The 27,612-nt window shown below is 35.0% G+C and overlaps 4 protein-coding genes across 5 annotated transcripts in view; 3 read left to right on the top strand and 1 right to left on the bottom strand.

The window, feature by feature from the left end:
- The window catches only part of LOC111449891, an 11,820-nt gene extending 7,478 nt beyond the window's left edge, over positions 1-4,342 (top strand). The window contains exons 12-17 of the mRNA XM_023089976.1: positions 803-820; positions 910-1,250; positions 1,615-1,867; positions 1,955-2,698; positions 2,778-3,024; positions 3,443-4,342. Of these exons, the coding sequence (XP_022945744.1) occupies positions 803-820; positions 910-1,250; positions 1,615-1,867; positions 1,955-2,698; positions 2,778-3,024; positions 3,443-3,876 (2,037 nt within the window). The 3' untranslated portion in view covers positions 3,877-4,342. The remainder of the gene's footprint in view (positions 1-802; positions 821-909; positions 1,251-1,614; positions 1,868-1,954; positions 2,699-2,777; positions 3,025-3,442) is intronic.
- A 326-nt stretch (positions 4,343-4,668) lies between these two features.
- On the bottom strand, positions 4,669-7,542 carry LOC111449924 (inorganic phosphate transporter 2-1, chloroplastic-like). Its single transcript, XM_023090011.1, has 3 exons — positions 6,493-7,542; positions 5,723-5,914; positions 4,669-5,640 (listed from the first exon to the last, which is right to left on the bottom strand). The coding sequence occupies exons 1-3, from the start codon at positions 7,204-7,206 to the stop codon at positions 4,813-4,815; spliced, it is 1,734 nt and encodes a 577-aa protein (XP_022945779.1). The 5' UTR covers positions 7,207-7,542; the 3' UTR covers positions 4,669-4,812.
- Positions 7,543-15,289: 7,747 nt separating this feature from the next.
- On the top strand, positions 15,290-17,710 carry LOC111449535. 2 transcript variants are annotated; one of them, XM_023089465.1, is made up of 4 exons: positions 15,290-15,608; positions 15,774-16,150; positions 16,782-16,860; positions 17,156-17,710. In XM_023089465.1, exons 1-3 carry the CDS (start codon positions 15,431-15,433, stop codon positions 16,785-16,787), a joined length of 561 nt encoding a protein of 186 aa, XP_022945233.1. In that variant the 5' UTR covers positions 15,290-15,430; the 3' UTR covers positions 16,788-16,860; positions 17,156-17,710. The 2 variants fall into 2 exon arrangements, with proteins under 2 accessions (XP_022945233.1, XP_022945232.1); XM_023089464.1 differs by having other exon boundaries at positions 15,774-16,420.
- A 4,986-nt stretch (positions 17,711-22,696) lies between these two features.
- On the top strand, positions 22,697-24,892 carry LOC111449534 (plant intracellular Ras-group-related LRR protein 3-like). The gene is made up of 3 exons (XM_023089462.1): positions 22,697-23,574; positions 23,673-23,839; positions 23,953-24,892. Exons 1-3 carry the CDS (start codon positions 22,903-22,905, stop codon positions 24,599-24,601), a joined length of 1,488 nt encoding a protein of 495 aa, XP_022945230.1. The 5' UTR covers positions 22,697-22,902; the 3' UTR covers positions 24,602-24,892.
- The last annotated feature ends 2,720 nt before the right edge of the window (positions 24,893-27,612 follow it).

The raw sequence follows: 27,612 nt of genomic DNA, 5'->3' as shown, positions 1-27,612 counted from the left end.
CATTTCCTCTCCCTCTCCCTCTCTCCCTCTCCTTCCCTCTCTCCCTCTCCCTCTCCCTCTCCCTCTCCCTCTCCCTCTCGGTGTCTGATTTGTCTGATTTGAGTGTCAGAGTGTCGAGCGTATTAAGATAAAACACTAATTATCATTTTAATACTATATATATTTATTTTTTATTCGGTTTAAGTTGAAAATTTTAAATTGAGCAATTCGAACTATTCAACTCAAATAGAATTAAAAATATTTGACATTTGTAACCGATTTGAGTGATACATTATAACTCATGAATTTTTTAATTCAAAGTTTTATAGAATTTAGTTATTAAATTTATATATATTATAAGATTTTTTTAAATAATTAAAAAAAATAAGTAATTGAGAGGAAAAAATATTTTTTGAAAAATAATCATAGGATTTAAAGATGAACGAATCCAGCTCGACTCTCTCTCTCTCTCTCTCTCTCTGTCTGTCTGTTGAAATCGTAAATGGATCTTAGCTTCATTAATGGTGGAATGCAGAAAATGGTGCTTTCAAATTTCGATAATCATATTTCACATTCATAGGTAGAAGGGAAGGGATAAACGAAGCAATCTCAGTGGGCATTAAAGTATTATTAGCTTCAGAAAACGACAGCCCTCACATGGCCGGTGGCGTGCTCCGTTTCTGATGGCGCGCTAATGGAACTGGTGCGTTTGTTACTTTTGCATTGCATTTCTTTCGGTTAAAGTTTCACAAAATCTCTCTCTCTTAGCTCTCAGATACAATAAGTTTTACCTCTCTATGTTCATGCCGATCTTCCGTGACGAACATTGCGCAGTATGAAGGTCTTTGGCGTTTTCGATTCCATCCATTTTTCCTTCTGTTAAATCTTGCTTTCTTCTTCTGTTGATGTTTTGTTTCTGTTTTCCGACAGGCGATTGAGGCAGGACTTTGGTCGATTTGGCTCTCCGGATTGGTATTGATTGCTCTCTCGTTATACGCTACTCAAAGTTTGCCTTCACTCAAGGATCGTTTTGTGAAGCCCAAGCTTCGCTACACAGCCTTCGGCGATCGACGTAGTCCTTCAGTTTCCATATTCTCTGCGCCTCGCTCTTTCACTGGTAATATTGGCGTTCGACAGAGCTTGGCTATTCGGTCATGGCTTGCTCTTACCCCACAAATTACAGTCGTTCTGTTCAGCCAAGACCTTTCCGTTGTCGCATATGCACGTTCTCTCAGTTCGCGGGTTTATGTTGATAGCGACATTGATTTTACGTAAGTAAAATTGTTATGTTGTAAAAGAATTTCTAAGTGCTTACAAATTTCAGATGTAGTTCGTCGATTGCTTTTGTTCATATCAGTATTCATTGGTGTTTGTTTAGGAATTTTGGTGTCATCAAAACCTGTTGGTTTGGTTAGTTCTATCGAGGAAGGGTAAAAGCATCTACTGGATTAGGACTTGAAAAAAATCTGAATATCTGCTCTTTCTCTGGCTAAATCCAGATGAGAAGCTTATCATAGATTAAAATGTTGATCACCATGAAGAAGAGATACTGCATTAGCCCTCGTGAAGAAATATGATACATCATGATAACTGCACATGATATTGATCATTTTTCTTTTTGTCTTGTTTGTCTAGATTCCTTGGAACCCCATATTTCCATTCAATGATGGCAAGGTCTCAGTCATTTGCATCAGACATTTGTGCCTTTGTTCATCCTGAAACTATTCTTCTTCCTGATTTTATTTCCACTCTGAATTATGCTTACAAACTCAACCGTGATTGGCTGCTGGTTGCTTCGTCCCGAAACATCTCCTACATACCATTCTACTTTGATGAGTCCAAGAGACATTTCCCAACGGAGGATAAAAAATCGACGAGATTACAGAAGGTACTAAGTAGCATCTTGCAGACTTTTTTCTGGGATTGAGACAACAACTGAGCAACTCGTTATTTTCTTGCTTTCTTTTGGTTCCAGGAGCTGCTCAATGAGCATTGGCGATGGAGTCACTGTGGAGGGAAGGAACTATTGGCATGGAACAACCAGGACATTCCGTTGCACAGTGGAGTTCTTCCTCCCTTCCTGTATGGAAGAGGGATCCATAACAATTGGGTCATCAATGAAGCTGTGGCATCTGAATTCAGGTTTGTGTTTGATGCTAGTTGGACCATCAGCAGTTTCTATCTCCAAGATCCAGAGCAACCATCTGATAATGAAACAAGAAGCTGGGAATATTCTGGCAACTACCTTCTTGGTTCACTATATGGATCTTCATTTCATCCGGATGCTAAATATTCTAGTCTGGTGAAACTTCTCAAATGTAATGAGCAATATATTCTGACCAACACAACAGAAAATGCAACTTATCTGCCAAAGAACCAGAGAATCCTTAGTTTATGGAACACGCAGCTGTTGCATTTTGGGAAGAAGAAGATGAAGAAGCCTACGGCTTGTGACCATGGCTTTCGATCACTGAATAGACTACATGATTGCTCATTGGAAAAAAGGGTATCATCTTCAGAAACTTTAGAGTTTCCATTTTCCTTAGAGTTTCTCCTTCCCCTAATTGCAGACAAGAATAAGACAATTGTACTGACAGTTGCTGGATATAGTTACAAGGACATGTTAATGAGCTGGGTTTGCAGATTGCGCCACCTACAGATACCAAATTATTTAGTTTGTGCCCTTGATTCTGACACCTATCATTTCTCAGTCTTGCAGGTTCTTCTGGCTCTCTGTTCTTTGTGTGCTTTAGTCTTGTCTGCTATGGTTTTTATTAGATTTTATTTTTTTATGCTAGGGCTTGCCTGTCTATAGACATCCATTGGCTCCAACCAATATCAGTTTCAATGACTGTCACTTTGGAACAGAGTGCTTTCAGAGGGTGACAAAAGTGAAGTCCAGAATGGTTTTAAGAATTTTAAAGCTGGGTTACAACGTACTTCTCAGTGACGTTGATATATATTGGTTTAAAAACCCTCTGCCTTTTCTTTACAGTTTTGGTTCTGGTGTTCTTGCTGCACAATCTGATGAATACAAGAAGACAGGTTTGATTCCTATCCTAGCATGTGTTTAATGTTTAATGTTGAGGATTGTTGGAGGGAGTCTCACATTGGCTAATTTAGGAAATGATCATGGATTTATAAGTAAGGAATACATCTTCATTGGTACGAGGCCTTTTGGGGAAGCCTAGAGCAAAGCCACGAGAGCTTATGCTCAAAATGGACAATATCATACCATTGTGAAGAATCGTGATTTCTAACATTTAAATGAAAGTCTCTGTTTTCGTATGTTATGAATTACACGACCAATATTGAAAACAGTTTAAATTTAATAAGGGAACAGGAAACTTGGAATGCACAGAGATATTCTAAACTAAAACTATTATTTGGCGTTTATGGAAGATATTTATATTCCAGTTTATCCAATTGTTTATGTCACTTTCTTGTTTGATTGTATATGCAGGACCAATTAACTTACCTAGACGCCTGAACTCTGGGTTTTATTTTGCTCGTTCTGATGGATCAACAATAGCTGCCATGGAGAAGGTGGTGAAGCATGCAGCAACTTCGGGCCAATCGGAGCAGCCAAGCTTCTATGATACCCTTTGTGGGGAGGGTGGTACTAATCGAAAGGGTAGTACTAAATGCTTGGAGCCTGAAACGAATTTAACTGTTCATTTTTTGGATAGAAACCTCTTCCCTAACGGTGCATACCAAGAACTTTGGAAAAAGAAAAATATCAAAACAGCCTGCAGGAAGAAGGGCTGTTTTGTTCTCCACAATAACTGGATTAGTGGAAGACTAAAGAAACTAGAACGTCAAATGTTTTCAGGCCTTTGGGAGTATGACACGAGCACAAGGATGTGCAAGCATAACTTGCAAGGTAAAATTTGGTGAGTTCCTTTAGTAGAGCGGAGGACTTGAAGAAACTACTTTCAAATTGGATGGCTTTTTGCCTTCTCTCCCACAGGCATGAATTTGGAAGAGAGATACTATTGGAAGGTAAACGTTGAGCTTGTGGCTAGACCATTGGTGCATACAACGTGTTCTTCAGATGAATTTTAAGGGTTCGATCAAATGCTCTTTCTGTTCGTTTATTGATGAAAGCTCAGCATTCCATGTGACCATGAATATCAGTGAAACCAGTCAAGAATATCAATGTTCTTGTCACTCTGTCAGCTACAGTCTATCATTCCTTCTGCTAACACTGAGAAACTGAAGTTAAGCAACACAGAGAACTTTTAAGCAGCTGACTGTTGGATGAGAAGATCACTGATTATGAGTCTGTGAAATGATAGTTGTAACAACCCAAGCCCACCGCTAGCAGATATTGTCCTCTTTGAGCTTTTTCTTTCGGGCTTTCCCTCAAAGTTTTAAAACGCGTCAGCTAGGGAGAGGTTTCCACACCCTTGTAAAGAATGCTTCGTTCTCCTCTCCAACCGATGTGGGATCTCACAATAGTGCACAAGCACTCTACAATTCTGGTGTTTACCCCTACCATGCACTCGGGTGTTTGATTCCCCAGGCCGTTGATTTTGTTCTCAAGTGTTTGAAATGAGTAGGCCTATTTGATACATTGAAAGAATGATTACACTGCCAGACTAACACAAAATTCATTTCCCTTAGTTCAGTCTGCAGTATTACAGACATCTTCTGCAAGGATCCAAATAGCAAGAAGGAAAAAGAGGCTGAAAACAAGCAACACACCAGTTGCTTCATTGATGCTGTATATAAACAAGCGATTCCCATTTGGGAAAGGAAGAAGATATATTGAATGAACCAAATACACAAATTGTTTGAAGAGGCATATCTGAAATTCTCGACATACATGCGTCATAAAACATACGCCAACAGCTTGGTCAAGATCCATGTATAGAGAACTGAAAGGAAAGCACCAACAGGAATGGTCACAGCCCAAGAAAGAACAATCTCTCTCACAGTTTCTGATCTAACACTGTTGAGTCCCCTAGCAAAGCCAACCCCCATGACTGCACCAACCAATGTATGTGTTGCTGAGATTGGCAAACCCAGTTTAGATGCAATTAGAACCACAGAAGCAGCAGCAAATTCCGCTGCAAATCCTCTTGTTGGTGTGAGCTCTGTAATCTTCTTCCCAATGGTTGCTATCACTCTATAGCCCCATATCATCAACCCGGCTACAATTCCAAACCCTCCCCAAGCAAGAACATCAAGTGGAATGACAATCTCGGCGCCACCGACACTGCCATGAAGTATCGACAACGCAGCAGCCAAGGGGCCGATTGCATTTGATACATCATTTCCACCATGAGCAAATGACATAAAGCAAGCAGAAAGAACCTGCATATATCCAAATACCCCATAAACTATCTCCAATTGAGTTCCCTTTGGACCTGCTATCTCATCTAGAAATCCAATGTTTTTCTCCTCAGTTGTACTCTCGTCTGCCTTCTTCATAGACGAAGCAGCAGCTTTGTTGAGTAGATGCCCAAGTTGTCTCTGAATTATTTTGTAGACAAGGAATGCTCCTACTACTCCAAAGCCTACTGCCTGTGCTACAACCCATTTAAGATTCTTACTCAATGGAAATGATATATATGATATTCCAGTTACGCCGAGGAATACGAGTAACGGTGCAGCTGCTGCAGCTGCCTGTCCTGGGTTCTTTGCACTGTACACAAACTGAAAATAACATACAGTTAATTATTTTTCAGGTTCCTATGAATGCAATGGCTTAATCAAGGCAAGGACTCAAGGAACACACCCTACGAATGCACTTGTAGACAAGGAATGAGGCCAGTGCTCCAATTAATGGAGAAATCACCCATGAAGAAGCAACTCTCGCCAATGAGCCCCAGAAGACAGCTCCAACTCCGCCATAGACAAGACCAAATCCAACCATTGATCCCACTATACAATGCGTGGTCGAGACGGGCCATCCATAATATGATGCAATCTTAGCAGAGATATTGAAAGATAAACAGGTAAAGTTAGAGATTCTTTTGCTATTTTTATTCTTACATTGACAATTATCTCTTGCTAATTTCTTTCTTAAGAAAATATTTGAATTAAAAACGTTTTTTAGTTTTCAAAATATTTGTCAAAAGTGGATAACAACACAGAGACAAAGATATAGCATTTATAATACTAATTTTTAAAATCAGACATGTTGAAGATTGATGAGAGAGAGTTTCACATTGGCTAATTTAGGGAATGATCATGAGTTTATAAGTAAGGAATTCATCTCTATTGATAATGAGGCCTTTTGGGGAGGCTACGAGAGCTTATGCTCAAAGTAGACAATATCATACTATTGTAGAGAGTCATGATTCCTCCTAATAAAACAGACTTAAATGGCAGTATTTTGTTGGAATTTAAACCATCGTTTACTATTTTTAAATTCTCTAAAATCAAATTAAGAGTTGTAATATACCTCTCTCAATTTTCACTACGAAATGCTATTATTTGAGCTATTAAGAGTCATATTTGTGGCAGAAAAAGAAATTATCTATGAATTTGACTAAATGTTAGTACCTGCAGCCAAGAACCAGCGGCAGCCAAAGACGAAAGCAGCCCAACAAAGTGCAGCATATCCTTTCCCTGAAACACACCAGCCACAAGAATCCCATTTTGCATTGTGCTGGTGACATGGGTTCCCATAAGTAACGCCCCAGAGAATTCCAAAACCGCCGCTGTGACCACCGCCTGCCGGAGCGTCAATGCGCCGGAGCCGACAGAGGTCCCCATAGCATTAGCCACATCATTGGCTCCAATATTCCAAGCCATATAAAACCCAAACAACAAAGTGGCATACGACAGAATCTTGGTCTTCAAAGCCAAACCCTGCCCCAAAGACTTCATGAAAAGTGGGAAACTGAGCGCTGAAAATGCTATACATGTTATAATAACAGTGGCAGTCCTTGAAGAAATGTGAAAAGCCTGAGCCATCCCGGGTAATTCCTCTTCCCCTGCAGCTTTCTCAACCTCATGATTCTTACTGAATTGAATGGTTTCCTGTTTTCCTCCGCCGTCTGCTTCAGCAAACGAGGATATTCCGGCAAAAGGGTGCTTGAATCTCGAAGTGGAAGAACAGTGGTAAGGCTTGTGAGCCAAGAAATAATGTCTATTGAGAATCTGGGTTTGGAGTAAGAAGAAAGATGGGCGATTGTTGGGTAAAACAGAGGGAGAAGGAGGATGAGATTTGGTGAGAGCTCTGGAAGTTGAGAACAAGCAATGAGCGAGAGACATGGCTGATGGAGAAGGAGGAGGATTATCCAGAGAGAATATTGAGCATGGATTTCAATGGAGGAGAACAGAGGAGGAAGAACAGGGAGCCATGGTGATCGAGGGCTTAACTCTGCATCTTCTTGTTGTTGTTGGAGTTAAAAATGATCTCTCAGTTGGGTTGCGTCCACGATTTCAAATGAGTGGTTCTTGTGGCCTTTGTGTTTCTGCCATTTCTTCCATGGCCGCCAAACTCAAGCGTGTGAGGCAGCCTGGAAGACGACGTTCATTTTTTGGATAATTCTCCTCCAACTTAAATTTTCTCATTTAAATCTTTATTTCAAATGGGTTGGATTAGATTGTGACTTTTTTTTTTTTAATATTTTAAAAAATTATATATAATATATATTATTTTAATTAATCCAATATTTATCAGTCTCGGTCACAAATGATAAATATTCTCAATCTTTTTAAAAGTAGAATAAGGTTAGGTTGAGTTAGGTTGTGACCCTATTTTTCGAACCCAATTGATTCAGATGATAGTAATTTTGTCTAATCCAACTCAACTTTTTTAATTTAGATTAGATAGTCGAGATGCGTAGTTATCAGGTCATATGGACATTTTTAATCTCTACACGTCTTGCCTTTACTGCTATATCGGCAGTTACTCCACGTATTGCTTGACGTAAAACAAATAGTGGATTTGTTTCTGTCTTTTGTTGAATCTTTTTCATGGCTCGATAGATAATTTGATAAGCCAATGATTTTTTCACAATACGGTTAACCAACATGTTAACTAATCGATTACGATAAATTGGATCGGATTTTGCAATTTTTTCTTCTGCAATACCTCCACGTGACATAGTGTGAAAAGAAATTGTAGGGTGGATCTCTAAAGATATGAAAGATCTCCCTCCTTACATACTACTTTCATCGAATACGGGCTTTCCACAGAATTCTAAAAACATCTCGATAGATCATCTTCTTCGTTACATACTTGGCTACCAAATAACTAACCAAAAAATCGTAGTTGGAAATCTCATATTTCCTCTAAGAACAACCTCAAAGACCTTTGCAGCAGAGTCACCGTAGAACGACGAAAATCCAACCAACGTCGTATAGAAAATCTCATCGGTGCTCCACATATTGACCTACTGATCGTACTCGTATCCTCTCAAACCCTCGAGCACGATGTAATAAGATTTTCTAATGAAGAGGAAGGTAAGAGAGTCAGAGATGAGAGGTTGAAAAATAGGAGTTTAAAATGGGAATCATCAAGAGAGGAGAAAGAGAGAGCATCGAAGTCAAGGTTGACTAATAGGAGAGGGAGACGGCGAGACGCGACATTAGTTCAGTTCGTAGGGCATTGATGGAAGAGGGAGACGAGATGTGTCAACTAACAAGGTGTACTATCATGAACTTATGGAAGAATTCAGGTTGGTCGGGCCTCTCTCAACCGTCTTATTTTATATAATTTACTCAGGTCAGGTCGAGTTGACTTATATATAGTTTAATAATACTTCATAAATAATTTTGTTTTACTAAGTATCACATATTTAATGAGGTGGTAATTTCTAACGGTAAAAACTATATTTTAAGAGGTTTTATCTGAGGATAAAATTCTAACGATATAAAATTTTTAATTTTTTCGAGACGGTAAAAATTAAATTAAATTTGTAATTTAATTGGTCGAATCTGGACCACTTCACTTTAAGGCCCAATTGTTGAGAATTTAATATTTTCCGAAAGCCCAGCCCAAGTTCTAATGGGCTTCTATCTTAGACACCGTGATTTTCAATTTATAAAATTTTAAAAAAACCAAATAAATTATTAAAAAAACTTTTATTTTACGTATATATAATATGACCGAATTTTCTCCAATATTTATTAAATATAAATATATATTGTAGGAGTGTCCGTCAATTATTTGGCAATCTTATTAAATCAAACTAACTCAATAATATATATATATATATCATTATTTAGATTATTTTTTTATTTTTTATTTTTAAATAAAGGTTAATATGAATTAAGAATGGATAAAAATTATTAATGTAGGTAGGTAGAATTGAATGGTAAGAATGTTTTATAATAAAAAAATCACAAATTAAATTTAAATTAAATTAACATTCAAAAGCAGAAATAAAAAATTAATGTATTCTTTTCTTGGTCCACCTGGCCCGCCACTTCACCAACATCACGTGAATAGATGAGCTGGCGTCCTACTCAGGTGGGGTCCTAAAAGTCCACTAATGAGGATCTGCCACATCATAACTACCAACGAGATTCCGAAAACGAGGTCGATCCTTTAGTACAACTAAACAAAATTTTTCATATTAATTATATTCCTTAATTCATTAAATAAATTAATGTATCATTTAATTATATCTCAAATTATAATATTTTTATTTATTTTTAGAATAATAAATAAATTATAATATTTTTATTTATTTTTAGAATAATAAATAAACAATAAAGGATTCGGTCGTATTTAATTTTATTAATTATTGGACGAAAATTATTGGGAAGAATCCTACATTAAATTACTTTATTATTTAATTTAGATTCGATTCCTTTTTCCAAAATAATAATAATAATAATAATAATAATAAAAGTTTAATTTAGTCTCTCATTTTCCACTACTTTGGTCCAGCTTTATATTTAATTAACATTTTATTTTTTCATATGCATTTTAATTTTATTTTTTAAACTTGTATTTTCATCATTTTAGTTCCTTTATTTAATTTTATATTTCATTTTTTAATCAAAAATTTATTATGATGCAATAACCATTTTTTATAATATATTTTTACATTTTTATATGATTTTTTTAATTTGAAAGTACTAAAAAGTTCGATTAACACAACCCAACAACCCAATTGGTACGGTACAGGTTGAATTATGAACTTATTTTGATTGGTTAGGTTCAAATAAATTAAAACTTTATCAAAATTACATTTTTACTAACGATACAATAAATAAATATATATATATATATATATTATCTTTAAAAAAATTAAAAAGTTAAATTAAGAAATTTATTATGTATAATTCCAAAGTCCATGTAATTTAACCCATGCTTAACTATGAACACAAGAACGTGTATATATATATATAGACGACATATGTTCAAACCTCTGATTCTGTTAGATTGTCGTTGGTATAAACGACTATGACTTTGATAACATAAAACATCAGAAAATTAACGACGAGTCACACTCTCATATAATACAGTTTGAGGTATTTAACCATGACAATGAAGACGTGATTTTGACGAACAGTCGTATACTTTCGGTTTGACATAACAAGAATAATAAAAACATAACTAACATGAAAGTAAGTAAAATAAGTTTCGAACATACAAGCAATTATAGACGACACGTCTTGAACAAATATGACCAAAACATCTAAAATATGATCATAAATAACACATTTTAGATAAACATAACTATGACTCGTGACAGTTAGATTGCTCGCGAGCCTACACGTCATCGTCCACATAAACCGGAAAAAAAGGGTTGGCTGAGTGAGTGAATGTTCTACTTCCAACATTATTCCCCATGGGACCCATTCCTTACCGCACCACAGCCATTAAACCAACCCAAAACTGAACGTCATTTATTTATTTATTATGTTATTGTTATTACAAAAATACACTAGGGTCGATGTACAAATCGATCGTCGTAAAACACTACGGGTGCATGCTATAGGGCTTTTAATTTAGTTATGTTTATAGTATGCATGAAAGTATAATACAAGAAGCATGTAAAATAAAAATTGAGCAGAAATGAGTTGATTTGATGTATGTAAGAACACTTTGAACGTTTTGATGCGCATTTATCGAAAAATAATTTGTTGAGCCATGATTTGAACGAAACTGAAAGCATGTCTTTGGTGTAATGTTAAACACATTATATGAAACTCATTTTTAAGATTTGAGTATGGAATTAGCTGAAAATGATACACGATTGAATGTTATGCATGTTCATACAAATTGAACTATGAATTGATTTGGATATGAGATCAAGATTAGGTCTCCATGTTAGGTCGCTATGTCGCTATGTTATGTCTCTATTTCATGGGTGAAATTTTAGTGGTTATTTGGAGAAGATTAAGTGTTTGCCAACTAGACCCTAATCATAAATCAGACTCGATTATCGAAGGTCTGGATAACTATAGAACTGATTTATGATTGTACCCTGTGGGGGCTACTGAGAAGTTTACCCGTTAGCTTTTCTATAGTGAGCCTATAACGAGCAACAAAGGTCCACAATTGTACCTTAGAGTTGGTTGTCCTTAGACTTATGATTATTGTTCATGCATGTGAGTTTAGCGGTTAAACGAGGACAATTAAGAGTTTGCCAACTAGCCTCTAATTGTAAACCTGACTCGATTGTCAGGAGTCCAAATAATTATAGAACTGTCGTATGATTTTATGACATGATTTGTGCTCTATGGGGATTATTAGGTAGTTTTCTGGTTAGGTTTTGATTAGTGAACTTGTCACGAGCTGTAGGAGTCCACATTTGTACCTTAGAGTTGGTTGAGCCTTAGCATGCATGAACCTTATGAGACTGATACCGAGGTCGCACCTCAAGAACCTATAGATATGATGATAAAAGAGACTAGCAGAAACAACTAACTGACAACCAAGAGAACTTAAGAAAATTCCGAAAGTTGGAGGTCCAAATAAGATTGAGAACCAAGAACCAAGAAAATATATTTATAATGAACTACGAACTACGAGTAAGCTAATGGAGCAGTCGAAGCAGAGGTGCGCACAAGCTAAGAGCTATGGAGTTTTGGGCTAGATCAGTGTCTTGTACCCCTTCGATATGTTTCGAGATTTCATAACCAACCTATGACATGTTTTTGTGTGTGTCGTTGAAGTTGTCGGTTTGTAATGTACTTTGAACGATGTGGTATTAAATCTAAATTTTCATTCGGTACACGTGCGTTTTAAAAGTTCTAAATTAAATTACTTCACTAACATATTTTTAATTACTCAAAATTCTTTCAAAAAGATAAATTCCTTAAAAAATATATATATATTTTGAAAATAACAGAAAGTAATTTCAACAAAATCCAGGCGTCTAGTCAGCATTGACGCGTGGAATCTCGTACGACAGTGAGACAGTGAGAATCACACTAAAACGACAAACCCATTGCGTAAACGATCCCCCAACCCATCGACTTAGATGATGAATAGTTGCATCCTCGACACCACTGAGTCAGCATTCCGATTCATCGAATGTTCTGGTGGGCCCATGCCACGTGTAAAACAGATTTCTTCCCTTTCCCAAATGCAAATACTAACGCTACCTCTTCTTTTTTGTTACTCTCATTCTTATTCTTTTTTTATTTACTCTCATTTTAAACATTTCAATAAATTTAAATATTAAAAAATATTAAAATTTGAAAAAAATGTAGATAAGATTTACGTCCGCTATCGTCCAAAATCAGATGTTTTCATATGATTCGATGATCAAAACAACTTGGACTATGCAACCATGTCGGGTTAACTTTTTCTTGTTTTTTTCAATTTAGGTTAGGTTGAATTTTCGAAAAACCAAAGAAATCAGTTCGGTTGAAGGGTTCGGAATTTTGTTGTTGGGTCATCTTAGCCAACCCGATCAATCCAAAAACATGATTCACAACCTAATCCAACTCTACAATAATTTTAAAATTGTTATGAAAATTAAAAATATTTGACGTTTGTGATATATGTTATGAATATTTAATATTTAAATTTTATGATATTTTAGTTATTGACGTATTAAAAAAAGAGACCATGTTATATTACATTGATAAGCTTGACACTTATTTGGTTCTATTATAATATATAATTATTTAAATTAATGTTTTATGTTTATCTCATTTAAATTAAATAAAAAAAAGCATTTTTGAGTATTTTATTTAGTAATTAAATTTTGAGATTATCCTATTAGGATAGAAGAACATGTAAACGTGGAGAATTATCTTTTAAGCTTTTAGTGACGTGGGAATAATTGGATGAGCTGGAAAATGGATTATTTATGAAAAAAAAAACAAAAATAAATAAATAAACGTAAATAATGTAATTGGAATCTGATTTGTCCAATTATTATTTGTTCATTTATGGTTACATCATACTACCTTATCTAAAGGGTCACTTTTATATTTTGTCACTTAATATGCACAAAATTTATAATTTAAAACGAAATTTGTCCGAATTTAAAATTTAAATAACCACAATATTATCCATTACATTAACAAATTAAAATTTGTAAATTAATTTTAAAAATTGGTTGAATATAGAGTTTTTTTTTTAATAAATTATTTTTCAACGCGAGAAATTCGAATATCTTATATTTTGATAAATTATGTATACATTATCTTATTAAGGTATGTTCAAAATTTATCGTATGTGAAAATTTTAATCTGTAAAAACAAAAAATAAAATAGTTGTCAACGAAGAACTAGAGATGTTAATATAACTCTGAGAATTCGAGCTTCTGTACCCCAAACCATAAAGATTAGTTGGAGTTAAATTTTATTTTTCAATTTGAGTTGGGTTAAATTTTTTTATAATAAAAAATTGAAGTCAATTGGAGGATGACATTTTTGATCGGGCCGACCAGACCAACCCAAAAATTGAGTTACACGTGAACCCTACTTTTAAGATTATTATGAAAAAATAAAAATATTTAATATTGTAATTAATGGAGTGATGCACGTAACGTGTAATGTTTGATTTATAAGATTTTAGTTATTAATATAATATTTTCAAATTGGATTGGGTTGTGAACTCTAGTCGAGCTACTCAAGTTACCAATCCAATTAATTCAGATTTTTGGGCTGGTTCAAAAGATTTATTCGACTCAACCAATCTTCTATCTTTTAGGTTGAGTTGGGTTGGGAACTCTATTCAAATTGATCGAGTCACTAATCTAACCAACCTGTAATTTTGGGTTGTTCCAAACGATTTCTCCGATTCAACCCGGCCTTCTATTTTTAGGTTGAGTTGAGTTGTAGACCTAATGGAATGATTCGAGTTTTAAGGTGAGAAGGAAAGCACCGGGAAACGGGCCCACGCGCATCCCAACGGTCAGGCATCGCCAGCAAAATGGCAATGGATCCCCATGCCCCCCCGCTCTAATTACTTGAAAATGACCCCTCCAAACTCTAATCGTGGGCTACCCCACGCCTCTCCCCATAACCCCCCTTTTAGTGGATCATATTTGCACTTCAACGAATATCCTTCCACCCCTTTTCAACCTAATTTTTCTTTTTCATAATATAAAATCCTAAATTTTATACAACATTCAAACTCACTCCGTCAACTCTAAAAGTTCGAAAATTCACTTAATAACTAGTGAAAATTTCAGTCTGGTGTCACAATATTTCATTATGTTACCCTATTTCTACGCTCGTGAGCTTCAAAAATCTCTCTTCTTTAACTTCAAAATTGTATTCAAAGCTCCCGAGTCATAAATTTGGGTTCGTAAAAGAATCCCTAGAAGGGTTAAAAATTTATGTTTAGTATAGAAAAACGCTACCCCAAATTGCGTGAATAGATATGGGAAGATGTAGCATCTCGATACTCTCAACTAGCATCTTGACAATACCTCTAATGCATGTTGGCTTAATAATTGTTGTATCACAAAGCATATTAAAGTTGACTTTCTCTTATTCTTTTCTGACGTTAATTTATATTTAATAAATACATAATATTTTTTAAATTTTTTATTAATAAAAATAAATTACCAAGAAATTATTTAATGGAGAGAATATTAAATTATGGAATAAATAATTTGGGCACATAATGGTTAAAATTGGATAACACGCTATGCCACGTAGACTGAGAGCAACTGGGTCAAATTGACATTATATGCATAACCGTCTTCCGTCAAATTCAACAGAATAACTGTTAACATTAACGACGTTGACGTTTAACAATATTCCCGATTGAAGGAATCTTTAACGAGAGATTATTGAATACAATTAAAGGCTTTTCACGGAAAAGAAATAAATAAAATCTATAATCGAAGAAATTTGGCCCATGGAGTTTCAGTTAATTACGCTTTTGCCATTACGAGACGGAGCAATTTCTTCTATTTATAGTCGGCAAGGCGTTCCAATTTCAGGCTTGGAGAAGCAACTCCAAATCTTCTTCTTAGGTCTCTTTTCTACACATTCTTAGTCTCTCCTTTTCAATCCAAATTCGACTGATAACTTTGGCTTCAAATCCAAGAAGCGAAGAGAAGAAATGGTTGGAGCCTCCCACAGCGCCGGCGGTATCGCCGCCAGATCTGATAGAACTGCAACGATTAAATTTCTATGCAGTTATGGCGGCAAGATCCTTCCTCGTTATCCGGATGGCAAACTTCGTTATCTTGGCGGTGAAACTCGTGTTTTCGCTGTTGATCGCTCCATTACTTTCTCTGGTTAGTATTGGTCTCTTTTCTGACTTTATGTTTCATTATCTGTTGATTAGTATCGCGAATGTTGTGATTGAGTTTTGTGATTTGTTGATTTCGGAGTTCGTTGTGTAATTTAAGCCTTGGTTTGAACTTCTTGAGAGTAAGATTTATGATTGTGTCTGGTTACAGAACTATTGTTGAAGCTGGGACAGTTGTGTGGAACATGTGTGAGTCTTCGTTGTCAATTGCCTTCAGAGGATCTGGATGCTTTGGTATCGATAACCTCCGATGAGGACCTAGCGAATCTCATTGAGGAATACGATCGAGCAGCATCGCCGCCGTCTTCTTTGAAGATCAGAGCGTTCCTTTCACAGCCTAAATCTGTGAAAAAAAGTCCTCTCTCTTGTTCCTCGGCCTCTTCATCATCGTCGTCGTCCTCAAAATCTTCGTCTCCGACAACTGCTGCGTCCTCTCCAAGGATCCCGACGCCGGTTCCTGATCATTGCTTCCACCAGATCCCGACGCCAGTGAGGTTTTCGTACCGTCTCAAGAACTCTCCGTCCAAGGTTCCTCACTGCTCATATTATCCTCAAGGGAAGCCTAGCCATGTCTACCTTATCCACAATGGAAATCACTGGCAATAACACCAACTAGAATGAACGGAACCAAAGCAAACATAAATATAAGATATAACGAAATAGAAGATGGAAATTTCAAGCACCAAAAGGATGTATGATGTAAGGAGACTGTATAAGTCGCTAAGGATTGGTTTTTGATCCATTAGCCATCAATGAAATTTGGTTCTATTTCGTTTTGCAGCCATAGCTATTGTGACGGTGAGTTTCTTCGTCATTGAATCAGTATCCCTTCCCAACTTTGCATTACAGCTTCCATTACCATTAGGTCCGTCAATCACGTTTGTCCTCTCTGCCAGTTAGAGTCCGAGCTCTATGTCCAGTGTTTGCATTCCGAGTGTTCATAGTTTAAATCTGATTGTTGCTTGAGCACAATACCTATTTCTCAATCTGGCAGAATTGGCATCATTATCTGTTCTTTCCTTCCATCATTCTCTTTCAAAGAGTTTTTCTGTTCGTTTTTCAAAACTATTATGAATGTTGTATCATAGATGATAATTTCCAGTCTCTGATCAAATAGACGATTTATAGATTTATAATGAATACGAAACTGATTTTGCAGGGTTAAAGAGATGACCACATTGGATCAAACTAAAAGTTGAAGACGAAAAGGGACTGCAGCTGCGCTTCAGCAACTGGCTGTAAGATCTCCGTCCTAGCTAATATATATCATTCAAATATGTATGTGCGTGTTCGTTCATAACTTCTGACATAGAAACTTCCAGTTGTTGATTCTCCTCTTACTCAGTCTCTGGAGGCCATATGTATATGTATGTTCACAAATATTGATTCCTTTTAGGCCATCGTTGATTCTTCCAATCCTCTTACTCAGTTACTATAGGCCTTCATTCTCACGCACATAATTCTTTCTTGTTATAAAAGACCACATGAATTTTTATCATAAACATGTGAAGTTCATAAATATTTCCATTTCAGGGTACATGTGAAGAAAATCTGGTATTGTTCGGAACCAGAGGTCAGTCAGTGATGGCGTTTGCTCTGTTTTCTGTATGAAGAGTTTCTTTCACAATCACAGGTACACCTTTCTTCTTTCCCATTCATTATAAATGAAGTAAGACAAGAGCATAGTCTGGAAAGTTGGGGGAAAATAACACCAAAATTTAAAGACCTCAAATAGGGAGTAATATAATGATAGTAGTAGGAGCAAGTTGCAAGCTCCTATGGCGTGGCGATTACGATGGGGTTTGATTTGTTTGTGTTAGGAGATTGAATCAATACCATGACTGAAAATTGGAGGAAAAATCCAAAGTGGACAGCAAGAACAATGGCTGAGAATGAATTTGGGGGACCATGATGAGATTGAGATCAGGATCAGTTCAACTAATACCGATGGAAAATTTAAAAAAGAAAAAAAGAAGAGGACGGGCCCCACGCTATACCATTAAAGATAAAGACTTCTGGGTTACCGAATCTAGTTGTGTCACCAACAGGGAAACCGATAGGAACCAGAGGAAGGGAAGGCTCTGGAAATGGAATTTATGTTTCATTTCATCTGAAATAAAATCCCAGACCGTAAAAGAAAAAGAAAAGTTAATAAATAAATAATCTAACCCTAAACCCTATATGATGCAATGAGGTCCAACATTAGCTCTTGGACTCAAAAAAGGTTCCAATAATAGGGTGGAAATTGATTCTATTCTTTGAAATAGCCATTTACAAAACTATTTTCAACGGCACCAATATTTTCATTTAAAAAAAACAAGGATAGAATTTTCCGTTCTAAATAAGAAAAAGGAAGATAACATGTGCGTGGGCCATGTACACTTTTGGATGCAAGAATGTGTGTTGTAAACTTCACATTTATGCATGGCGCGCGTATATTTGACAGATTACGGTTATGATTATTAGAATATATGGAAATGGCTTATGACGTTAGAGTAGGTAGATTTATATCAACATAACCAAGTTCATACGCACAAAAGTATTATTTAGAAAAGTTTCTATAATACTTTTAAAACTTAAAAAATAGTGTAAGGGCAAGCGAAAAAGAAGATGGTGAAGGTGAATGAGTAATTAAGAATTTGGGAGAAACTCTATCAATCATTATCACATGAAACCACACTTTCATATTTTTATATTTTTATTCATTATATCTTTTTTTTTTTGTCTTTATGCTTGCTTTTTATTTTAATTTAGGCATTAATTTATTTTCCCAAGTATAATATTTGGATAAGTAAATAAAAAAAATATTTTAATTATTATGCCCTGAATGCATTTTAATTAAGATGAGTGTTTTGAATTATTTTGTTATCTTTTTTTTTTCTTTTTGTTTTTTCTATTTCATAATGCATTAGGATAAGTGAAAGTGATGATAATGTTCAGATAATGCTAATCTAATTCTCATTGCTGATGGATATGGATGTGATCCTAATTATTTATATTGTTATAATTTAATTGTCTATTTCAACACATCATAAATAGTTCATGCTTTCGTAGGAAAAAAAACAAATGTAAATTTGACTTATTTAGTGGACCATAAAGTAGGAGTTAGATGAAATAATAAATCAGTGCTCTGATAAGATGATAAGGTTCATAATTTATGTCACATACTAGAAATGGCTTCCAACATCACCTAATCTCTTTCAACTTTGAACCCATAGTTTCATAATTGGCAAACTTTGGATTAGTTATGACTTCTTTTTCCTTTTTTGTGACCTATCAAATCTCTAACCGCAACTTTGATCACAAGCTTACATTCAATTCGTTGGCATATTTTCTCCTTTGTTCTTAATTATTTCATCTAATAGGAAATAATTAAGAACTGAGAAAATGTGATAACTAACTTGATAATTTTTATTGTGTTTATATCATAATTTGTAAGATCCATGATTATGTGATAGGTAAGTCTACGTATGAGCATAATTTTTATTGTGTTTATATCATAATTTGTAAGATCCATGATTATGTGATAGATAAGTTTACGTATGAGCATATTAGAATATATATATATACATATTTATCTGTTGAATACGAAAAAAACAATTTGTAACATTAATTCAAATTATTTGTTGGAAATGACAAATGAACATGCTATAAAAACGTGCATATAGACTTATGATGGTAAGTTTAGTCCACATTCAAATTATTATGTGATGGTAAGTTTGCGTATGAGCATGTTGGTATAGCATATTTAACTACTAAAATGTGCATATAGACTTGAGTAAACCTAACTTGGCATGTGTAATCGAACACGAATTTGTATTTGTTTTGTATTGATTTACGTGGGTGTGATGGAACATCTAAAATTTACCCTATATAATACTTTCTCAATTTCTCCAAGAGGGCTACAGAGCTTTTCTTAGTTTGTTCTTGATTATGTGTTTTGTGTGCCTTCAACTTGTCATTGAATCTTCAAAGAGGTTATTATAGTTTTTAAAGTCTTCTTGATCTTCATCTTTTAGAGAGTGATTCTTGAATCCTTCACATGGACAATTTAGACTCTTCTATGTATTGGGCTTGAGCTTTTTTGGATTAGGCCTACTCCTTTGGGTTTTGTAAATTTGACAGAAAATTCACTGAATTAAATTTTAACTATTTGATTAAAGAGTCATAAAATACTTTTGTTTTCAATTTATAATTCTCAAATAATGATCGTGATAACTTAACTTGTGATTAACAAAATTTCTCATTCATCAGTATCGAAAAATGTTAGGATGAAATTGGACCATTTTATGTTAGATCAAATTGAAAGAGAAACAGAAGATTAAATAAGTTAAAGTAAGAAAAAACTCAATATAGGACCAAATAAGACAAATATATATAGATACATATACGAGCATCCATCATAGTAGACCATCACATTGATGTGCAAAGTTTTGCTTATTTACATTCTTTCCCTTTTTTAACTTTTTATTATATGCAAATATCGGTATGATTAAAAATATTTAGCCTCCCTTTACAGTTTACCAAATATATCATATTTGACCTTTATTATTATTGAGATATAATATCTAGAGTATATATTATGGTTTACCAAATATATCATATTTGACCTTTATTATTATTGAGATATAATATCTAGAGTATATATTATTTATAGAATATATCTCAGATATTATATCATAATATTCTTTATTTATGATTTGATTTATAGTATATTTTATTTTATTCTAGTATTTAATTATTTTATATTTTCTTCATTTGTACTAGCTTGTATCCTATTTAAAGGATATCAATATCAATAATAATACACACCTTCCATTACATATGTATCACATTTGACTTCATTATAAGTAAATATCTTGTAAGGTGGAGGATATTTAGTCTTCCGTAAATATCTTGTATAATGGTGGATATTTAGTCTTCTATTACGATTTACCATATGTATCATATTTGACTTTTTATTATAAATAAATATCTTGTATGATGGAGGATATTTAGCCTTCCATTACAGTTTACCATATTTGACTTTTTATTATACACAAATATTGTATCACACAAATATTGTATCATATTTGACCTTTTATTATATTTATCATATCTGACTTTTTATTATACACAAATATTGTATCATATTTGACCTTTTATTATATTTATCATATCTGACTTTTTATTATACACAAATATTGTATCATATTTGACCTTTTATTATATTTATCATATCTGACTTTTTATTATACACAAATATCGTGTATCCATTCCTCTTTTCATTTCTATTGTAGTTAATTTAATTCGGTAGATGATTATAAATAGAGAACTTTCATGGGGTGTGGTAAGGATATTTAGTAATAAATTACAGTTGAACATATATATCATATTTGATATTTTATTATAAGGCAAATATTTATTAACATATGTATCTTTCCATTTATTACTATTTTCATATCTTTATAATTTATTTTATTACAAATAGAGAACTTTCGCACGCTATTTAGATATGGTAGATTCAGCAAATATTTACAGGGTGATTTTAACAAATATTCTCATAATATCAAAGCCTAAGGTGGGGTAGTTTTAACAAATATTCTCATGATATCAAAGCCCCTTCGATTTAGTAACCCAGATCTTTAGAAAAGCTAACTTCTCCCTCCCCTTGAGAGCCAAGACATGTTAGGTTGATGGAATTTTGGTTTCACGACCTCACTTTGAACCAGAAATCTTCATGGAAAGCAACCGATCAACGATTTCTTGCTCTTTCTCTCCTCTCTCACCGAGGAAGTCGTTGTTGCCTCTGTTGGTCTCTCCACTGCACGTGACGTTTGGCTCGTGTTGGAGACGATGTTCAGCCATCATTCAATAGCCCGTGAACTGAGACTCAGATGACTTGCAGCTGATGAAACGTGGCAACAAACCTATTGTTGAGTATGCCTATACTTTCAAAACAATATGTGACCAACTTCATGCTATTGGTAGACCCTGTCGAGAACATTGATTTCGAACCGGTTCTACTCATGCTCACCTTTCTAAAGCTTTCAACACGTCTTATTCTATTGCTAGACCTGAGGATGCTGATTAGTTTTTGGACACTAAGGCTTCAACCCATATAACCGCGGATCCATTTATTTTGGATCCGTTCTAAAAATTACACAAATAAGGACACTGTGATCGTAGGGGACGGAGTATCCCTACCCACTACTCAAATAGAGAACTTTTTATGTGTAATAGTTTTAGTAAATATTCTCAAGAACAAATGATCTCTCTTGAAAAAGAAAGAGAAGAGAAAAAAAAAAACAGAATATCAGTACTAAATACTAAACAGAAAAAAAATTAAACATGAAAGCAAAAAAAATTAGAAACAGAAAAATCAACAAGAAAAAAAGTGGAAAATTAAGCCGAAGCCATTCATCCGACTATTGATAATTCGATGGTCGACAAGAGCGACTTGTGAAGGCAAATGGGAATGGGAATTGGAAATATTCAATTGTTCTTGTTTTACCAAGTCTTCAATTTAGTGGTTGCATGCTTACATACTCATCAAAAGTCGTCGAAGAAATATTGCTTTGCCAATTAAAATAAATCCATTTATATAAATTCGACTTACTTTTTTATATTGCTAAATTAAAATTCATTTCCGAACATGATATTGTTTGAACTTTTATTTACAATTCCAATAATAAAAAAATCATCTGCGTACGTAAAGTTTTTATTTAAAAAATCTAAGATTACATTAGCAAAAAGAATTTAAATAATTTCATAAAGTAAAAAAAAAAAAAACACTATATATTAAGATTTTCAAAAAGAAGATAAGATTATTTCACAGAAAAAGAAAAAGAAAACAACAAAAGAATGAATGGAATCATCACAAAATTGAAAAATTAAAACATGGTCCAACGTAAATCCTAATCTCCTCAAAGTAATTGAAACAGACACAATTTCAATGGGTCAAATCAATTCATAATTCAGAATATACATTATTATTATTATTAATTACAGTTTTTATGGTTTAAATATCTTTTATAGATTGTTTTTAATCCGAATAGAATTTAGGGGATAAGTCACTACTAATTAGATCCTCCATCCACCATGATTGAACTTAATATATAATTTAAATTTGGACATTAAGAATTTTCAACGGTCAACCTCATAACTTCCCTGAGTTTTCTTCTCTAATAGCCCTATTTCTTTCATCATCTTACAGAACTAAGCAAGCTCAAACTCCCCTCGGCCTTCCCCGTCTCTTACGCACTCGCAGGTAATTCCAGCAATTGCCCCACCGTTGAGACATGGACTCATTACCGGATTCTATTTCCGACCACTTTCCTATCCTGTACTACGTTCTTTACCAACTCGATTCTATTTCTGGTACATCCAACTTAAAGCTTTCTCCAAAAACTAAACAATCGGTACTCACCCAGTTGTCACATCTCAACAATCCTAAAGTCTTGGCCTCTATGATCGAAGTAATCCCCGACAACCTCACCAACACTCTGTCAGCCCTCATTTCACTCGGCCCACCCCCCGATCCCTCCGCTATTGCAGCCGCTCATGAGAAGATCATTGAAATCCAATCTGGACTCCAAAAGAGTCTACAAGAGATGGAGGCCGAAGGCATTGATGATCTCGTTGAGAGACAGAACAAGCTGAGAAAAGCAGCAGAGAAGGAAACGCAGATTTATAAGATGGTGGATAGGGTCGTGGAGATCCATGAAGCCTATAAGAAACAGTTGAGTTCTGCCGAGGATCGTCTCGTCGAAGTTTATGAATCGGCTGCTGCAGAGTTGGAAAAGGAGACCGACTTGGACGTTAACGAAGAAATCATTAGAATTTTGAAAGAGGCTGAGAGTGGTGTGGTGGAGAAGGTTGACCTTTTTGGGCAACAAATCAAGTTTCTTCCTGAGGGGTTTGGGAAACTTCGCCGATTGATTGAGCTTAATCTATCCAACAATCAACTAAAGGTAATGTTCATATTCTAGCTCCTCTGTTTTTCCTTATTCTGGTCAACTCCCTTATGATATCCCAAAAGATTGACTGTTTCTTGTACGTGTGGAAACAGGTTCTTCCTGATTCTATAGCTGGGCTTCAGAAACTAGAACGCCTGGATATTTCCTCAAATCTTTTGGAGTCAATTCCTGATTCGATCGGCCTATTGGTTAATTTGAAGGTCATGAATGTAACAGGAAACAAGCTGTATACGCTTCCTGAAACCCTTACTGGTTGCAGGTAACTAAATCACTTTTCTTTGGTTTCTGTTGTCAACCAACAGCACCTGGAAAATGATGTTGAGGTTGCTAAGTTTTGATGGTTTGGTGGTTTTTTTTCTTTCATAATTGTAGTTCGTTGGTGGAGTTGGATGCAAGCTTTAACGATCTACGAAGTTTGCCAATAAATATTGGATATGGATTGATTAATCTTGAAAGGCTATCAATCCAGCTTAACAAGATATGTTATCTTCCTGCGTCGATATGTCAGCTCAAGTCTCTTAGATATTTCGATGCACACTTCAATCAACTCCATGCTTTGCCTCCTGACATTGGAAGGTTAACGAATCTTGAGGTGTTGATTCTCAGTGGTAATTTCTACAATTTCACAGAGGTTCCTGAATCAATCTGTGATCTCTGCAACCTAAGGGAGTTAGATCTTAGTGACAACCAGATTAGAGCTCTTCCTGACAGATTCGGGCGGTTGGAAAAACTATTGAAGCTTAATATGGATCAAAATCCACTCGTGATACCTCCAATGACAATTGTTGACAAAGGGAGCCAAGCGGTGAAGGATTACATGGACATGAGGTGGGCCGATTTAGTTGCAGAGAAACAGAAGGCTATGCATGAGGCAAACATGCCTCGAGATCAGATTGGATGGTTTGCGCGGGGATCCTCCATGTTCAGTAACATAACTTCTGGGGTCGTGCAAACTATTTCTGACTACACAGGAGGAAGGACTGAAACTCACAAAAACCCATGGTTGTATCAACAATTGTGAGTGGAGGATTGTATGGTGTTCTTCTCAACCTGGATTTCTAAGAAATTTTGTCTAAATATAGAAGTACAATACATAAATACACACACATAATATATATCGATATATATATTTTGGTGCAAATACTACTGGACTTTGTACCTATATGGTATAAATTGTGCTTCTATATGTAAGAACTCAATGTGGAATCATCAACCATACTCTCAAAGCAGAAACGTTTTAGAAATTGAAATTAAACAGTTGAAGAGAGATTCATGTACAGTTTCTAAAATAAAGCAATTATGTTTCTGTTTCTACGAAGTATACCTGTGTTACCGAGGATTGTTTATGTATTATTTTTGCCAATTTTTACCAACATTTTGAAATCTAATGCTTTGTTTAGAAATTGTCCAACTATTTTTTATTCAAAATTATATTTGCATGTAGAAATTCAGACATGTATAACAGCATTAATTTTAATAAGCTATAGAATAATAGTTTCTACAAATTTTTAAAAGGAAATGACACAAAAAAACTGTTTCAAGCATTTTACTGAGTAAACTCTATTACTAAACTAACCAAAAAATTTGTTGTCCACTCCGATAAAAAAAAAAAAAAAAAAGGGATAAAATAAAGTACTTGTAAAGTTTCAAAATTGTTCTATTTAATCCTACGTACCTTTTCCCTGAGTAGAGAGGGGGTTTCCAGCCTTCCGCCATGATAAACCTTCGAGATAAGAGAGGATCTTTTGTTTTTGTGTGAATGCTCCGACGGACAAGATACGAAAATCATATATATATTTGTAGTTCATCAATGTTTAAAAAAATAAAAATAAAAATAGTGAAAAATGATAGTGTTCACATAATTGTCAATTACTTGTAGTTACATAGTTCTATCACATAAAATTAACAAGATTGGCATTTTTCTCTATTGACTATTGTGTGAAAATTCGACAAAGATAGGGTTAGAGTTTGTTCAATTGCCAAACAGAAAAAAATAATATCGAAAATTTTGGGGATTTTGGGGATTTAAAGTTGTAGAGACCAATCCGTAGAGAGAAAATAGAGCATGGAACTACTAATATGAATTGTTGCTCTCGAATATACCATTCAATAAACGAGGAATCAATGGAATTATTGATGGTAGCTAATAAACAAACGCTTAATACATGACAGATGCCACAGGAACCTCAAGATCAGACAACTCGGCTAAAAAAATTTCATCAATTATAAGAAATGGAATGAAATTCATACATTCGGACAAAATCAAAGAAAGTATCTCCAAAGGTTTTTTACGAGTTGAAATTTCTTGCAAGTCAAAAAAACATGCCGTAGATCAAATCTCAGAACAAATCAAGTCGTCACAGATTGACCTTACTCGCAAACCAATCGTCGGTTCATTAAATTAGAAATTGCAGATGACAAACCTCGTAGTAAGAATTGCTCAATCACATAAATGCAATGGAAACGAAAACCGTGCAAATTGAAAATTCTTGCAAATCAAAATCAAAATGCCTACAAATGCTCAAATCTCATAGCAAATGTCAAAGTCGCAAAAATCGCCCGCCACTATCACCAATTGAAAGCTAAAGCTCAGTAAAGGATAATAGAAACTGATGACGACAAACCTCAGAAAAAAATCGCAAGAAATTCTCAATCACAAAAGTGCAACAGAGATGAAGAACCTGCAAACTGAAATTTCTCGCGAATCACAAATAAAAATTCAAGCCAATGCAACAATCTCAGAGCAAATCACAGGTTGCAACAGATTATCACCAATTACAAGGCATGCTCAGTGAAGGAAAAAAGAAACTGCAAAGGAAAGTCGCAGTAATTGCTGTATCACATAAATGCAACAAAGATCAAAATCATTCAAATAACGAACAACGACGCAAGATCACGCAATTCCTTGCTTTCGATTACACACTCAAACTTGAAAAAACAACAATCATCAGTCGAAAGCACAGAACCAAACAAATGCAAGTATCATCAAATCCCCAAGAATTAGTAATCCAATCAACAATCAGCAATACCTGTACAATAATGAAAGAGATCATAGTCCCCCGAGCCGCGCGCGGGAAAACGAAAAAACAAGCCTTACTTAATCGCTTCACACGGTGCCCTTATATATATACGTTAACAAAATGACTAAAATACCCTCCTATAGGCATCTCTCCCTCATAACCAAACAGCCCATTCAGAATCTTAAAATGGGCCCCAAATGACTAAAATACCCCTCCTATAGGCCTCTCTCCCTCAACCAAACAGCCAATTCAGAATCTTAGAATGGGCCCAAAAATGACTAAAATACCCTCCCATAGGCCTCTCTTCCTCATAACCAAACAGCCTATTCAGAATCTTGAAATGGGCCCCCAAAATGACTAAAATACCCTCCATAGGCTCTCTCCCTCATAACTAACAGAGCATTCAGAATCTTAAAATGGGCCCAAAATGACTAAAATACCCTCCCATAGGCCTCTCTCCTCATAACGAAACAGCCCATTCAGAATCTTAAAATGGGCCCGTAAGTGGGCCCATTACTGTTATTGGGCCAGCATAAACATCTGTCGTCAATAAGGCCCAATAGGGGCATGGAATAGGAAAAAGTCAACTCCCCCGGAAAAAGGCAAAAAAATAAAATAAAAAAGTAAAAAAATAAAAGGAGAGAGAGAGAGAGAGAATAATGGATGTGTGTTACTTTACTTCCATTTCTCGAGAAATATAATGAAAGGAAAAGTGATCAAACAAATAGTCAAACTTCAAATCAGGAGAGTGACAATGGTAGCCGTCAGATTACAATAATCGCAGGGCCCAACATCAAATCACAGCCATGGAAAAGTGAAGAGTTGGACGGTCAGGGCCAGATTAATCCTTCACTTCCAAGCGCCACGTGTCAACTGTAGGTTTGAAAAGTATTTTTTCCATTTTCCAAGGACGCGTCCCTTCATTCCTTGAAACGATCAGAACCGTCTACTTGTGGACAAGCATATCCTCTGATATGGCGGCGTATCTACCCAATCTCCCCCCCCCCCCCTT

This window comes from Cucurbita moschata, unplaced genomic scaffold (assembly GCF_002738365.1).
Source record: "Cucurbita moschata cultivar Rifu unplaced genomic scaffold, Cmos_1.0 Cmo_Scf00011, whole genome shotgun sequence".
In the NCBI taxonomy this organism is placed as follows: Eukaryota; Viridiplantae; Streptophyta; class Magnoliopsida; order Cucurbitales; family Cucurbitaceae; genus Cucurbita; species Cucurbita moschata.
Note: the sequence above shows the minus strand (reverse complement) of the source record. Positions and strands in the feature narration are given on the sequence as shown.

Bases quoted from the DNA above. Each gene is read 5' to 3' on its own strand.
- LOC111449534 (XM_023089462.1), top strand. From the start codon at position 22,903: ATGGACTCATTACCGGATTCTATTTCCGACCACTTTCCTATCCTGTAC. The intron at 23,575-23,672 runs GTAATGTTCATA...GTGTGGAAACAG, and splicing joins TATCCAACAATCAACTAAAG to GTTCTTCCTGATTCTATAGC. The intron at 23,840-23,952 runs GTAACTAAATCA...TCATAATTGTAG, and splicing joins GAAACCCTTACTGGTTGCAG to TTCGTTGGTGGAGTTGGATG.
- LOC111449924 (XM_023090011.1), bottom strand. From the start codon at position 7,206: ATGTCTCTCGCTCATTGCTTGTTCTCAACTTCCAGAGCTCTCACCAAA. The intron at 5,915-6,492 runs GTACTAACATTT...ATCTCTGCTAAG, and splicing joins CCGCTGGTTCTTGGCTGCAG to ATTGCATCATATTATGGATG. The intron at 5,641-5,722 runs GTGTGTTCCTTG...TGTTATTTTCAG, and splicing joins TCTACAAGTGCATTCGTAGG to TTTGTGTACAGTGCAAAGAA.
- LOC111449535 (XM_023089464.1), top strand. From the start codon at position 15,431: ATGGTTGGAGCCTCCCACAGCGCCGGCGGTATCGCCGCCAGATCTGAT. The intron at 15,609-15,773 runs GTTAGTATTGGT...GTCTGGTTACAG, and splicing joins TCGCTCCATTACTTTCTCTG to AACTATTGTTGAAGCTGGGA.